The sequence below is a fragment of the Talpa europaea genome (assembly GCF_964194135.1).
Source record: "Talpa europaea genome assembly, chromosome: 14".
Classification (NCBI taxonomy): Eukaryota; Metazoa; Chordata; class Mammalia; order Eulipotyphla; family Talpidae; genus Talpa; species Talpa europaea.
Genome location: NC_140082.1, coordinates 63,869,139 through 63,884,683, shown reverse-complemented (window position 1 = coordinate 63,884,683; position 15,545 = coordinate 63,869,139). Strand labels below are relative to the sequence as shown.

Here is a 15,545-nt window from a genome sequence, read left to right as displayed (position 1 = left end):
GGCGCGCTCTCCCTGGCATGGGATGAAGCATGCTGTCTTTCCTTGAGAATGCAATGGGCAGGCCTTTCCTTCACCTGCACCCCAAGCACTGCTGTGGTAAGCCCATGCACGTACACCATGGAGCCTGAACTGAACACTCTCCTATTGCCCCCCTCTGCCAGCCCCCTGCCAGAGGACACCCCCACACAAAATGCATGCTTCTGGAAGAATTCTTTGCCATTTACAAGAATCTCTAATCAAAAGACAAATATATACTGCAGAGAAACTAATGTATAAAACCCACTGGCTTGTTAACTGGAGTTTTAGGTGACATGTGACAGTAACTTTTTTTTTTTAAGATTGATTTATTTATGCATACAAGAGCTGGAGTACAGGCCAGAGGTGTGGGGGGGGGGGGAGGTGAGAGGATTCACCAGAGACAGAGTGGGGAGCAGAACAGGCAGACTGACTGAAATACACTGCTGAGGGGAGCAGTGGGTGAGACAGGAGAGGTCTGCTGTGCCATGTGGGTTGTTCCCTGGCTGGTCAGGGATCGAATTCATGCTGTAGAGGCTGCGGATTGCTTTATAGTGCGGTGCCCAACCCCTTGCGCCACCAGGGAGGACCCAGTATGACAGTAACTTTTGGTAGGTGAAGTGAATGGGCAGTAGAGAGGGGGAGAAAGAGATAGAAGAGGAACCAAGAACAACTTTAGCTACTTGAGAAATTTTTCCGATTCATCTTTGTCCTTAAATGGCTTCCAAAGAAATCACCCCTACTTATTCCTTAGCTTAAAAACTCGTATTTTAAGTGAAGCAATCATATCCAGAGACCCCCCTGCAGTTCTGTGCCTTGGTTAAAGTGAGAGTGGCCTGGGCCCTGCCCTGCTAGCCTGTTTTCTGCTATACCATCGCCCTTCTGTGGAACCCCAGGCTCTTCGAAATCATTGCCCAGTAGCATATTGGTGCTACCAGCGTATCTGGAATAAAAGATGGGGCAAGACCCAGAAGTGGAGCCTCCCCTTTCTGGCTTTTCCATCAGCTGTTCCACTGGCTTTTTCTCTCAGCCACAGGGTTGCTTTTGCATGTGCTCCCACCACAGACAAGCACAAGCTCTAGAATGTTCCAACCCAAATGTAAGATCTGTGGTCAATGCACATCATAAACCATTTGTCTCAAATCAAAGCGATGAACCTCAAGGGACTATGCAGTCATGTCATAATTCCAGACACTACACTGTCGATCGCCTCCCAGATCATGAAACCTTCTAGGATGTTAAACTGCTCAGGAGTCACTGTGGCTGTCAGACCCTTGATGTCTTTATCTCCTCGTGGTGTGTGCTTTAGGCTTTGATCCTCTTTGACAGCGCTCCTCGGCAACCCTCACCCCTCAGAGTCCATCAGCAGACATGGGGGCAGACCCCATAGTAGACAAGTAGAGGACAAAAAGCCATTTGACATAACATGACAGCTTATTCTCAGGGCTGGGGCATCAACATGTATTGATATTAGTTGCTAAAAATAGCAAGAAAGTTCGTCTAAGCCACAGTCTCTGTAGAAATAAAAAAAAAAAACAAAACCCTTCTGGCCTTCAGTTTTGGGGGATAAACCTTACTATTATGATCTCCCCAGTCTTGCTCTTCAAAGTCCAGATCACAGAAATCCTGTGACATTTCTATGTGCCACATGTGTGAGGTATAGAGAGGCTTTCACACGCTCTAATTTAGTGCCTTGAATCTATGACTCCATTTTACTCTTTCCATGCCTTTTTCTCTTCTTTCAAAATTTGCATTATTCAGCTTGGCTGTTGTGCTGGAGTAAACAAGAAGAAAAAGTGTAAAATAACTGTTTGGGGAGTGGACAGCAGGCTTCGCCCAGGTCTTGCTCTAGTTCTACCTCCTGTCATAAATGCTGTCCTCTGAGGGTCTCTTGTCAGATTAGCCTACTGGAGGGAAAAGTGGAAAATAAAAGCACCAGGCTCCTTGCCAGATGTGGGATTTAATGCAGACGCTGAGAGCATCGGGCCTCAGTGAGCAGCTCGTAGATCCAGGGCCCCATAATGGACCTGGCAGCAGAGATATGCTCCTTTCAGGCCAGGTGACCTTGTCTTGCTTATTTATGATTATTATTAAGAAAAATGCAGGCTGCCAGACATGATCAGCATAAATCAAAAGCAGCTTCTTTAAGAGAAGCCATAAAACTCCTCTAAGGAAATTCCTAGCTAGATGGCTAGATTTTAAAATTACTAGATAGAGGTCTTTGGAACTGCAGAAAGATAGGTGGTTATTATTTTTTTTATCAGAGATTGATTTTGAATCTGGGAAGATTTAATATTTTGGTTATTTCCTTAGTGAAAATGAACCAGAGATAGAATACTGGAAAGATATTCTTGAGCTCTCTGAGTGCTTTATGGCACATTTAACAGTAGAATCAGCGAAACACCATCACCACAGTTTCCTTTCCCAGCCCCGTCTGTGGTGAGGCATGTTGGTGGGAAGCACGCAGGGTTGGGGTGTTCCACTGACTATAGCAGGTGCGTGAGAAGATAAAGCTACAAAGTAGGAGACTTAGAGTCTTGGGCTGTGTGATCTTTAGGGAATAACTATCCTCTCTAGGCTTCAATTTTCTCATGTAAAAGTAAAGCGGAGGGGTTTATTGAGAAACCTCATAGTCTCCTGATGCCCATATTGTCAGATGATTTGAATAATATAAAAAAAAATTGGTGATAACATGACTTCTTTGCATAGCATTTATTTCCAATGGATAAATATTGATCAGGCCTCTTCTATATTTTTTGAGCTTGGTGATGTGAAGTTTCAAGGGTGGAGGGGAAAGGACAGGCAGTATAGACAACTAAGCCCCTGTAAGAAGTCTAATCGGGTTAGAGAAAAAGGATGAAAAGTTTGGAGCACCTATGAGCATTGCCAAGTACTGAGTGGTAGAGTGAGACTTGTGTCTAGGAAGCATTCAGAAAATGGGAGTGTCCAGAGCAGCAGGAAGAAAACTGTGGGGAAACATTGGATTGAGCTAGGCCTTGAAGAAGCTGGTGGAGGGTATTGTTTGAGGCAGTAGTGGGAGCATTGGCCTGGCACCAAGAGGGTGGCCTATGGGCAACAGAGAAAGATGAACTCAACAAGGGTGATATTCTACTGGATGTCAGGATTGATAGAAAATGTAAGTCCAGATCAAGTTATACCTTAAATATCTCACAACTATAATAGTAATAATTGCAGTTGATAATGGGAAGTCATTACAGATTCTTGACTGGGAATGTGATGAGTGAGAGAAGCTGTGTTGCTTTTATCAATGAAGTTTCAGTGATCTATGCCAGCCCCCTACAGTGATGCAAACATGTATGTGGCCTAAAGCCATGAATAAGTTTGATGACAACCAGCCCAGGCGGGGAGCAAATATCTGTCCTGGCCAGGGTGTATTAAGTTGCTAAAAGTATGTAGATTGGTGATATAGTTTTTGCTACATTTTCATCAACTGACAGTCGGACACCTCCCCCCCACCCAAGTCCCCAGTCCTTACACTGTCTGCTCTCGCTATCACATAGCACTTATGGTGTGTCTCCTACCTGGGCGCTATCTCTTACATTCCACCCTATCCCCTGTATGTTAGCTTCTTGATTTCCTTTTCTATCTTTCCGTCTCTTGATTAGGGAAACCTGAAAATAATATCAGCACCTTGGTCTGAATAAAGCTCATTTGTATATATAGTATGACCCAGAATCCAGAAAGCCAGGGAGAAGAGGGTCTGCCCCAAGGGAAGCCAACCCAGAGAGCGTGTTGGTTCTGAAATGCTGCCAGGGATTGACCTGCCCAGATATGAGCACCTGCAAGGCCTGTTCTGCACTTGGCTCAGCTTTCTGGGTGTCCAGCCCCGAGCTGGGCCACTTGGATACCATGGCTGATCCGCAGGCTGGTTAGGTTGGCTGTCTCGTTGGCCAAATGGGCCTACAAGTTAGCTCAGAGTTCTTTTCTATGCATTCCTCATACCTCATACTATTGGTGACCAGTGCTTTACACACTGAACCTACCTTCTCTGTCCTTTGCCATTCTAAGCATCCAACTCAGTGCCTGCCTTTCTCTGGGCGCTAGGTCAACATGACTGACTGAGGGGATTCTGGGTTCAGTTCACAGAGCCACTGTGCAAATATTTGTGACAAGTTACCCTCACAAAGGCCTGGGAGCACCAGGGCTGCCTCGCTTACCCTCTGTTGTTCATCGGGTTCTGAGGTGCATTCTTCGTTTGTTTTCATGAATTCAAGACATACCGTGGTCTCTAGCTTAATAAAAATGGAAAAAACAGAAGCAGGCAAGCTGCTTGCTAGCAAATTTAAGCTTGCCAGTGTCTTAAGAGAATCCACCTAGACGGATGAGAAAGATTGCAGAATGAGAAAACCCTTTTGAATATACAGTTGGGACAAAAAAAGTAATTCACTCTCTAAGACACCACGGAAGCCCTCGGAGTGAGGAATGGGGGCAGGGGGTGCAGGGCCGAGGGTCCCAGGGAGAACATGTGAGGGGCCTAGGCTCTATCTCGAGAGTTCTCCGGTCCTGTCTCACCTCCATCATTCTCTAATTAAGGCTGGAAAACAGGCAGTAGAACCAATGTCATCATGCATCCGGGAGGCCATGTACCTGGCTCTTATTTACCAGTGAAATTATGCACATGGATCTCTTTCTCCCTCCCTCTTTGTCTCCCCCACCTTCTCCCGTTCCCCCGTTCCCCTCCTCCTCCCTTTCTCTTTCTTCTCTGATGTCTATAGTTCCTTCATTTTTGTAAATATTTATTTATTTATGCAAGTAAGAACTGGAGTACAGGCCAGAGATGCGGGAGTGGGGGAGTGAGAGGACTCACCCAGAGACAGAGTGGGGAGCAGAACAGTGGATCCACCGAAATACGCTGCTGAGGGGAGCAGCAGGCAAGGCAGGAGAGGTCTGCTGCGCCATGTGGGTTGCTCCCTGGCTGGCTGGGGATCGAACTTGTGCTGCAGAGGCTGTGGATAGCTTCATAAGTTGCATCTTGACCCCGTGCACCACCAGGGAGGTCCTGTGGTTCCTTTCAAGATTAGTGCTTTATGCTTTTTGATTTGCAGTGTTCCTAGTGCTCATGTCTTGACTTAGAATGAAAACAGCAGCTGATGGTGGGAAGCTAATTATTCTAGGTTCTTAGGAGCAGGAATTAGGGGTTCAAAAATGTTGTGAGACTGCAGCACTCAGAATTCCCAAGTTTCCGGAGATTTGCCCACACAGGCAGCATCTTCAGACTCAGCCTGGACACTTCCATCTGGATTCTATGATGTTACATACAGAAGGCCTAGTATCAGACTTCTTGCTGGGGTGGCCAGTGCAACAGAGGACAGAGTGAGACAGGTATTTACTGGTCAGTAGGCCTCTTATGACATGCCGCTGACAGTCAAGCCCGGAGAGGGGACAGGCAGAATAGAAACATCCCAAAGGTCATCTCATTCCTGTTGCCTTCTTTTCATGTTCTCTTGCAAACTTTTCAACTTCCTCGCCATGTCAGTCCCTGACAAGGGGGAAATGAGCAGTAGTCTGGGGTAGACATAGTTTCTCTTCTATGATAGTTCATGGGTATCTTGGATTTTCTGAGAGTTTTGAATTCACTCACTAGAAAGTCAATTCCATGTGTGAGTTGATAACATCCAAGTCTTATACCTACCACTGAGGACCCCTCTCCTTCCCTCTTGTCTTGCTTCAGAGGTACACTATGAACCTTAGTCAAGGTATCATGGGGAAAGCTGAGGGCCCTGGCAATGGCATGAGTCAGAGCAGAGGAACAGAGTTCAATGCAGTAAGGAGGTTTCGAGGTGCCCCTTGCTGCTCTTAAGGGCATGAGACGTAATAGTGCCTACATGCCTTGTCATCCCAGGAGGGAACTGGCCATGAAGTCTTGATCTGGGTTCCCAAGCAAATATGATTCTGGGATTTTCTGGATGGTCTACCTGCTCCATTTCTTATGTCTTCCACCTCTTTCAGCTTTCTTCTGAGCCCAATCTCTCTTCTGAGTGATCACTTCCTTCTAGGTTGCTGGAAAGTCAGGGCCATATTGCTGTAAGGAAGCTGTGGTTGAGCACCTTAGCTGGCAACAGTGGCACAGATCACCTGTAACCTGTCTGCTTCGGGATCACAAGCCCTGAAACACCACTAGGTTGGGATTTCTCCTCTTCCTTGATCACACCCTGGACACAGAGAAATCGTGTGTAAAAAAAAAAAAAAAGAAAAGAAAAAAAGAAAACCAAAAACAAAAAAAACACCTCCTTACTGGCAACAAAGTTTTGCTTCATGAAGTGGGCCAGACTGACCTGGGCCCACCTGAGGCTCGACCCCTCCAGGCTTGACTATTCTTTTTTTTTCCTTTTGCTATTCTGCTTTGCTGATTTCCATTCCCCTGTCTTCATGCTAGCTAATATGTTCTTCTACTTCATCCAACCTGCTATTGAACCCCTTGAGTGTATTTTGTTTTTCAGTTCAGTTATTATATTCTTCAACTCTCTCTCATTACATTTTCTCTCTTGTAATTCTCTTACATTTTCTCTCTCTTTGTTGAAGTCTTCATTGTGTGAGTGGAAGGAGGTGCGTTCAGTATACCCCTGCACTGCTATGTTGAACAAGTCCCTCAATCTGTTATTTTGAGCTGCTAGGTCTGGGGATAATTTGGTACACAGCAATACATAGTAGTTGGCATCAGCCATTCCCTGTTCTTCCCCAGTCCATCCCCTATTTATCACACACAGATCCTCAAAGGAGTCATCCCAGAAATGCCTGAGCATGTCTAAGGGCACTCAGGTGGGTCTAAATCACTGAGGTGCCCATTTATGTTACTGACTTTGCTTTAGAGGAGGTACTTCCTGACCTGTCCTTCGATTCAGGGTGAGTCACCCAATCTAATGTCTGAGTATGTATTCGCAAACCCAGAGAAAACGGTGTAACAGGAGCCACTTCGTGAGTATTTGAAGCTAAAAGAACGAGGGTTGCCTGGTGGCCAGAGCCCTAGTCTTCACCTGAAAGATGGTGGGCCCTCTGCCTCCACCATCCCCTTTGTCAGCCAGAGAACTAATCATCCTCCCACTGATGCTCATTGTTACTCAACTTCCCTAGATGTTCTGGAAGCAGCCTTATATGAAAGAGACTGGATCAGAAAGGTTTGCTCAAAGTCAACTAGATTGATCAGATTGATTTAAAAAAAATAACCATTACCCAGTTTATTTCCATTGTGAATGTCGTAGACACTAAAGAGATAAACATCTACTTTGCCCAAGTGCTTGGTGTCTTGTGGTTTCATAAATCAGTGTGTGTGAATGTGGGTATGTATATAAGATAAAGATGTGGGAAATAAAAACTGAGATTTGATGAGGGAGCTAAAAGACAGAATATGCTTTTTGGGAAAAGCTAATTCTGAATTCAGCGCCCCTAGTTGTCTCCTGAAGGAACGACCTCCCCACTCTCTGAATAGCCATGCGCTGCTCTGACGGCCGTCACTACGGGGAATTGCTGTTCATGGCGAACCATCTCACTAACTCCCTAAAATTGTTAATGAGAAGGTAGCCCTGTGTTTTAGGTCCTTTATTCAATAATGAAGCATTCTGGCTCTTTTTCTCTCTGGGGTTGTGGTATTTGTTTCCATAGCAACCAGTAGCTCTCTTGAAGTTGGAGAAAAAGGACAACATCTTTCTTTCTGAAAGGGTCATCAGGCCACCCTAGCTATGTACCCAATAGGCAGAACCCACTGAAATTGGGAGACAATAATGGAAAAGAGGATGGATGGAAGAGTAGAAAAAAGAAGGCATTAACTCCTCCGAGATAGCCTGTCTGTGATGGTAAATAGCATGAAAGGAACAATATCATCTCGTGAATGCACACAGCCATCTCCCAGGTCCTCCGAAAAACTATAGGTTTGCACAACCTTCACTTTCTCAGGGCTGCCTTCCAAGGGTTTCAAGTCCTCATTTGCTTTCCTTCATTCTCACTCCAACCTGACTTTGAATGGAACTCTTTATCCATTCTATTGAAAAGCACATCCAGCCCCAGTTCTTAAGTGCAGCTAGCCAAGGTTTCAGGCAAACTCCCGTCTTATTTCCCCCCAAAAGGAGACCATATATCAATTCTAAGTGAAGTCAGATCAGATTTCCTTCAACTTCAGGATAAACCTGTTGGGAAGGTGTCACTTTCCCCAACCAGGAGAAGGCAAAGCTCTTGATGTTACACTACTGGGAGCTTAAGGCTCAGGTACCACAGAGGGGCTTGGTTTCCATCCCAGGTGGCCATGCTCCCCACTGAAACCCAGGGTCTCTCTTGCTGAGGAGGAAGAGGAGAAACAGGTGTTAGGGAGCAGCATGTATGTATGTTTCTGAGGTGGCGACTTGAGGGCCCAGAGTGTTCCAAATACAGCTCTCTCCAGATGCCAGAGTGTCTGGCATGGCCCCACCACTTGCAATAAAAAAAATAATAAAAGATTGAAAATCATTAAGATTAACTTTGAGCTTAATCCCCTACTTAGGTTCACAGAGACGGAGGCTTATCCCAGCTCTGTCGCTCGACACCCCGTCCCCTGTGAGAAAACCCACCAACGGTGCTGGGGTGCGCTGGGTGGATGGCCCCTTGCGCAACAACCAGAGGGGCCTTGGGGAGCCTTTTGAGATCAAAGTCTATGAAATTGATGACGTGGAGCGGCTGCAGCGACGAAGAGGAGGCAACAGCAAGGTGAGTCACCTCCTCCCCATACAAGCGACAGCCCCCAGCCAGTCCCCTGGAGGGGGGGTGTTGGGGGGGCGTGCCCTGTGAGGACAGCTCAAGGGAGGGCCAGGAAGTAGCAGCAGCCCTGTCCCAGCAGGAGCACCTTTGGCCCGGACTTCAGAGGGCTCCATGCAACTCAGAGGCTGGGAGAGCTGTTACTCTGGGGGCTTTTCTGAGCCCAGCTTGGAAGTCAATCTGCTTTCTAGATTTAAGAAATGCCTGTGATAGGCTTACGCTGTGGTTGGGTTCTCTGAGCTGACTCTGTCAGGGCAGAAATTCAGATGGAATTACCTGGATGCCCCCAGACTTCCCAGTAACCAGTTCCTTTTGCACTGACTGGATGCACAAGCCTTGCTTTGTAGAAGAGGATGTGTGCACAGTATCTGAGCAGAGGGCTCTGCTTTTCTCGTCTGCCTACCAGGAGGTCATGTGTTTCAATGCAAAACTGAAAATTCTGGAGCATCGCCAGCAGAGAATCGCCGAGGTCCGAGCCAAATATGAGTGGCTGATGAAGGAGCTGGAGATGACCAAACAGTATCTGATGCTGGATCCCAATAAGTGGCTCAGTGAATGTAAGCACTGGGGTTCATTTCCATCTTTGCAACTACGGGGTTCTCCAGCTCACAGTGGCGTCAGAGCCCAAGGCCTTTGTGCCCCCGAGACAGTCTCTGTCTGGAGATAGTTGCAAGTATGCAATGCCACCCTCCCGGGGGCAAAGGGGAGGGGCCAGGGCAACAAACAGGTGATGGGTATTGCTCTTGCAAGATTATTTCTTACGTGTCTCAGTGCAAAGAACCTGAAAATGAGATTCCCCCCCTGTGTGTGGCAGATCACCCAGACATGAGGCTGTACTATAACTCTGCTCCTAGGCCACAGAATCACATTGAATATCCAGCCTGAAATAGACAAGAACTTACAGAGCTCTTAACAGGGTAGAATGTGCAATCCTAGAAAAACCTCGAAAGAACCCAAAAAGCCAGAAAAACATTTCTGAGTGAAAAAATAACATTCACAGTGTTATTTCCATTTAATAGGAAGCCCAGGATGACAGTAACCATCTAATAACAATTCAGAACAATTTTGCTCTCTTTGAAAGACAGATTCAATTGTCTCTTATTTATTTGTTCCTAGCCATTCCATTTACCACAAAATAAAGCTCAAATCTGGTCCCAACTTTTATATTGCTATGGGGCCCGATGCTGGAAGACGTCATGTGTGAAATAAAGTCCATCACCGCCACGGAAATTCCTTTCCCTCCCTTTTCTGTCTGACACTTGCCAGTCTTCTCCCAGGCTTCTCAGCTTCCCTGTGCCCCCTCTCTTCACGACTCTCCCTGGCACAGAATATCCCCCCCAAACCTCCCCCCCCACCCCCCCCCACCCATCACCAGTGTGTCCTCATGGTGGCGTGGGAGAGGAGCAATGCAGGGCGTTTGACTTAATAAACTTAGGGTAAAAAGATACTGGGTGAAGGAGAAAGTGAGAATTCCTCAGCAGCTGTGTCCTGCTGCTGACAACAGTCTGGCTTCAAGTGGTTTCATTTCCATAAGAATGAAGTAATAAGTCCCCCAGCTCCCAGTAGCTCCTTGGGTTTCTGCGAAGGTAATGTGAAGAGGGACAGAGAGCAGTGTGACCAGCCTGTGACTGGCCTGCTGATGTGCACCATCTGCACCATCTGCGGCCAGGACCACAATAATGCAGACCCATGCTGGAGGCCGGCTTTCCCAGGTACCAGCAGTGGGGTCTTGGGAATAGGTGTAACCTCTCTGAGCCTTGATTTCCTTATCTGCAAAATAGAAAACATAATGTTGCCAATTTCACAGGATTGTTAGGAGGAGTAAAGAAGTTACTGCCAGTCACATGCATATTATACTGGCCCATGAGGAAGGCTCAATAAGAAGAAGAGTTATTATTGTCCAGAGTTCAACTAAATAGATGTTCTCAACAAGAAACATTTTCTTAGTATGTGCTTGCATGATACCCTGAGTTAGTTCTTCTGTTAGGAATCTGGACAAAGACATAAACTCCTGCTTTGGAGGGTATTTCCATTCAGGACACTGATGGGGCAGACAAGAGGAAGGAAAGCGTCTCTGAACAGGGCTCAGCATGGGAGCCTCACGCTTATCCTGCTCCCACCTGTGGATACCCTTTTTCTTCTTTGGTGACTCCCCAGACACTCAAAGACTCCAGGGACAACCATTCCCGTGGTCCCCTTTATTTTGACTGTTTTCATCAAAATCTAATTTTTTGAGAGCTGTCTGTGTCTCAGGCAGACTCGAAAATTGTCTTCATCTTACAAAGCCACATTTTTTTCCTGGGAGGGAGCAAACATCAGTGCACGTGTAGATGCTTCCAGGAAACAATCACTTCCTTCCTGCCTTTGTGCATGTCAGGAATCAGGGATTTCCTTTTTAGTTTTCTATTGCTGCTCTGCTTGGGTGAGAAACATTGCTCTTTCTTGGAACATGCTGATCCATTCTTGTGCTTCATCTATTCTACAGCTGAACCTCTCTATTAGATTTTTTTAAAGATTTATTTATTTATTTATTTATTTATTTATTTATTTATTTATTTATTTATTTATACAAGTACTGGGTACAGTCAGAAGTGCGGGAGGGTGAGAGAATTCACCAGAGCCAGAGCGGGGAGCAGAGCAGGCAGAAGGGCGAAGTACACTGCTGAGGGGAGCAGCGGGCGGCAGGAGAGGTCTGCGCGCCATGTGGGACCCTCCTCCGGTGGCCGGGGAGCAGCCGGGGATCAAACCGGCCCTGCAGAGGCCGCGGACAGCTTCGCAACCCAGCGCTCAACCGCTGCGCCACCAGGGAGGCCCCTATGAGATTTTTTAGGTCAGTTGTTCTGGTCTCCAGTTGTGTGACTTTCTATTTGGTACTTTCTTGTATTCTCTCTTTGTTGAAGTTCTCACTGTGTCCGTCCATTCAGGGAGCAGCTTTGTGGCCATTATTTTGAATTCTAGATCATATAGTTTGCTTTTCTCCATTTCATTAAGGTCTCTTCCTACAGGTGTGTTCATGTTATATATCAGGCAAAACAGATCCCTCCTGCAGTCTTGAGAGAGTGGCATTAAACCTCATCATTCAGCTGTGCCCTAATTCCTGGTTGTCTTTCGAACCTTTGTGGTTGTCCAGGCAGCCTGGTTTATTCTTGATACGTCCCCGTTGTTGAGGGTGTGCCAAGACCTGTCGGGAGAGGCCTTTTTTAGTACCTACTTTCAGACTGGTTGGTAGTCAGACCCCGGGATAGCAGCAGTCGCATTTGGCCGCTGTCTTGAAAACTGTGGGTTGTAGGATCCTGTAGGTCTCCAGAGCTGGCAATATGGATGCCTCCCTTGGGGATAGCTACAAGAATCAGGGTTCTAATGAGTGTATAATTTGATTTCTGTGACATACTGGTGAGCTGTAGTGAGATCAGCAGAGTGCAGAGATCACATGCCCTGGCTTACGTAGCCCTGAGGGCTCCTCCAGCTTTGGCAAGACTAGGGCCAGCAGGCGATGAGCCACATTCCATGGAGCTGGCTTAGCAGGCAAGAGTGACCTGTGGCTCTAGCAAGATGTGAAGGTGCACTAAGACAGCACTTGTGCCTCTGGTTCTACTACAGTAGAGTGGAGGCACAAAAATGGCACCCACCAGTGCCTCTGTCCTGGGAGAAAATTCTAACAGACCCTTGGCCCCCAGCAGACACTGTAAGATTAGCTCATGGGTCTCTTTCATTCATGATTTAGGTGCTGGTTCAAATTGCTACCTTTGTGCTAGTCCTAGTTTTAGTGAGTTTGTGTTTTTTAAAAGTTGACTCTCTGTTCCCTGCCTGGTCTATAGGTCAGGAGCCCTACTGGTCTTCTTTTCTTTAAAAAAAAAAAAAAAAAAAGATTATTTATTTAAGCATACAATAACCGGGGTCCAGGTCAGAGGTATGGGGCCTGAGAGGATTCACCCGAGACGAAGTGGGGAGCAGAACAGGTGGATCCACTGAGATATACTGCTGAGGGGAACAGTAGGTGAGACAGGAGAGGTCTACTGTGCCATGTGGGTAGCTCCCTGACCAGGGATCAAACTCAGGCCGCAGTGGCTAGTGACAGCTTGATAGTGCTGAGACTTTAACCCCTGCGCCACCAGGGAAGCCCTATTGTTTTTCAAGTGTAGGTCTTTGGTGGGGAGGGCTTTTTCTTGTGGTGCTCGTGCCAAGGGTTGGGGTGCCTGATGAGGGGCACGAATCCTCAGGAAAAGGCCTGTATTTATAAGCTCTCTCCCTTTGTGTGTTACCAGTTGCAAGTTAAGGTTTCTTGGTGACACTACCTCTAGCTGAGTTGGTAAGGTCCCCTTGTCCCATATTGTAAGGAGCTCTACAGCTCATTCACACACTTTTTTTTTTTTTTTTTTTTTTTTTTGTGGGACCCTCACCCAGCAGCCGGGGAACAAACCAGCACTGAAGAGGCTGCGGGCAGCCTCGTATAGCCCAGCACTCAACTGCTGCGCCACCAGGGGAGGCCCACACACATCTTTTTCATAAGAAATTATTCCAAACATAGCTGTATCTTTGATGTGTTCATGGGAGGACGTGAACCCCCAGGTCCTCTGTGCTGCCATCTTGAACCCACTCTTCTCAGGCATCAGTAATTTCTTTTTTTTTATTAATTGATGCTGAGAAGTGGAATGAAGAAGGCAAGAAAAAAGGAGTTATATAGATTATTTCTTTAAGATGAATTAAAACCAAAATAAAAACATCTATGAGGCTGTACACTGACTGTCCCCAGGTGTGGGCAACGTGCTGGGTAGTGGCATAAAAATACATGTGCTCATTCCATTTTTATTTTTATTTCTTAATTCTGATGTCACTTTTGATGTGTTCAAGTAAGGAAACCTAACATGGTTATGATATGGTGGTTTTTTTTTTTTTTTTTAATATTAGACTGGTGTTGAGAAGCTTCTGGGCACATTCTCAAGACTCGTTCCTTTAACTAGCATGACCCGGAGCAAGTCCTTCCCCTCTCTAGCGCTTGGTGAACTCACCTGCACAAAGAAATCAGTCTGGACTACAAACCCTTAGCAGCATGCTAGGGTTCTCGAACCACAGTCACACTCATGATCTCATTTTTATTTTATTTTTCATGGCAGCTACAGCTAGTGAAGGTGGACAGAACAGCACTTACGACTCTCACTTTACTTTTAGGGGACCTGTGCAGCAGAGGTTCCATGGGACCAAGCTGGGAATCAAATGCAACCCTCCTTCCCGGGGTTCTAGTTCCATCCCATACCCCTGGCCACTGTCCATGCTGCCCTGTGCTGGGCCCCCCGGAGCCAGGGCCATGCAGCCCCACCCCTGCCCAGTGACCGCAGGGCAAAGCAGGCCCCCAGGTCCAGGAGAGGATGGTCCCAGCTTGCTAGGGATGGAAGGAAGAGGATGTTTCACTCTTTCCCTAAACATTAGGAACATCATCTGGGTCCTAAACCTCAGCTTACCTTCTGAGTACGAGGAACCTTAAATATGAATATAGATTTATCATCCGCCTGTTTCCTGTGCTAGGGCGTGCCAGGGACAAGGTCAGTTCTCTTCATTTGCTTAGGGAGGCAGCTGTGTGAAGGACTCACCGGAAAGGAAGATACTTCCTATCATTGGCAGAGATATAAATGCCACTTAGGTAAGGCTTGAAGACTGACTGATTTTGTGGCCAACAAAGAAGAATGTGCTGGTAGAGTGTCACAAATCCTGTGACAGAGGTGACTAGAGCTCGAAAGTTACCTTATGCCTCAGTGTATCCTCAGTAGAATGCTAGGGCTGTATGATGAAAATGATCACCATTATAACTGAGCAGTGAACAACGTTCCGTTCTCAGCCTGAGAGACACAGCGTCCGGTGGCCAGGCAGGCACATGGCGCCTGGGGCCTGGGACCCGGGGTGGGTGCAGTGCCGCGGCTGTGGGCTGGGCCGTGCAGACCGGAGGTCATCTCTCCCCACCTTTTCTGCATCTCCATCAGGCTTCTCCTTCTTTGCAGTTGACTTGGAGCAGGTTCTGGAGCTGGATTCCCTGGAGTACCTGGAGGCGCTCGAGTGCGTGACGGAGCGCCTGGAAAACCGCGTCAACTTCTGCAAGGCCCACCTCATGATGATCACCTGCTTTGACATCACCTCCAGGCGCCGGTGAACAGAGCCCTCGCCCTGCCAGGCCCCTCACTCCCGGGACTCCACAGCCAGCCACACGCCGGGCCTCGGTGCTGGCAGCGTCGAAGACAGCGGAAGGAGGATGAAGGTTCGTGGCAAGTCTGGAGTGAGCGTTGAGTGGAAGGCAATGTTTTCTTTTGTTTCCCGTAGGAAAGGTGTAACCACAAACATGCATGGGAGAAGAAGATGATGGGAACCCCAAAGGATGTGGAAGCCCCCTGAGACTGAAAAAGCACTTTGAGGAATTTTCAAGAACTTGCTTGTACATAAGAACTGCTGGCAAAGAGACCTCACTCTCCTCTTGGTTTTGTGAGAAAGGGCAAGGGTGGACGTAGGATCGCTGTGGAAAGTAAAATCAAAACCACCACAAAAAATTACCCAGAATGACTGATTAAGTGCCTTGCAAATCTTTATTATTATCCAAACACTTATGTTGATACTTCCTTGTGTACAGATGGTGCTAGTCAAGTTGTAAACAACAACAAAACCAACAAAAAGGAAAATCAAACACGTTTTTTGAAATGTATTTACAGCTCGTTTTCCTTTGATGTTTTATTCTATTTCTGACTTGCTGTTTCTAAGTAAGTTGTGTTTGTAGACCTATTTCCTAATCGGTATTGCATATGAAT

The 15,545-nt window shown here is 46.8% G+C and overlaps 1 protein-coding gene across 1 annotated transcript in view; it reads left to right on the top strand.

Annotated features, from left to right (window-relative positions):
- The window catches only part of KIF26B (kinesin family member 26B), a gene marked incomplete at both ends in the record, with an annotated part of 536,756 nt that extends 521,857 nt beyond the window's left edge, over positions 1-14,899 (top strand). Inside the window, 3 exons of the mRNA XM_084254495.1 lie at positions 8,507-8,709; positions 9,164-9,314; positions 14,751-14,899. Of these exons, the coding sequence (XP_084110621.1) occupies positions 8,507-8,709; positions 9,164-9,314; positions 14,751-14,899 (503 nt within the window). The remainder of the gene's footprint in view (positions 1-8,506; positions 8,710-9,163; positions 9,315-14,750) is intronic.
- Between the last annotated feature and the right edge of the window lie 646 nt (positions 14,900-15,545).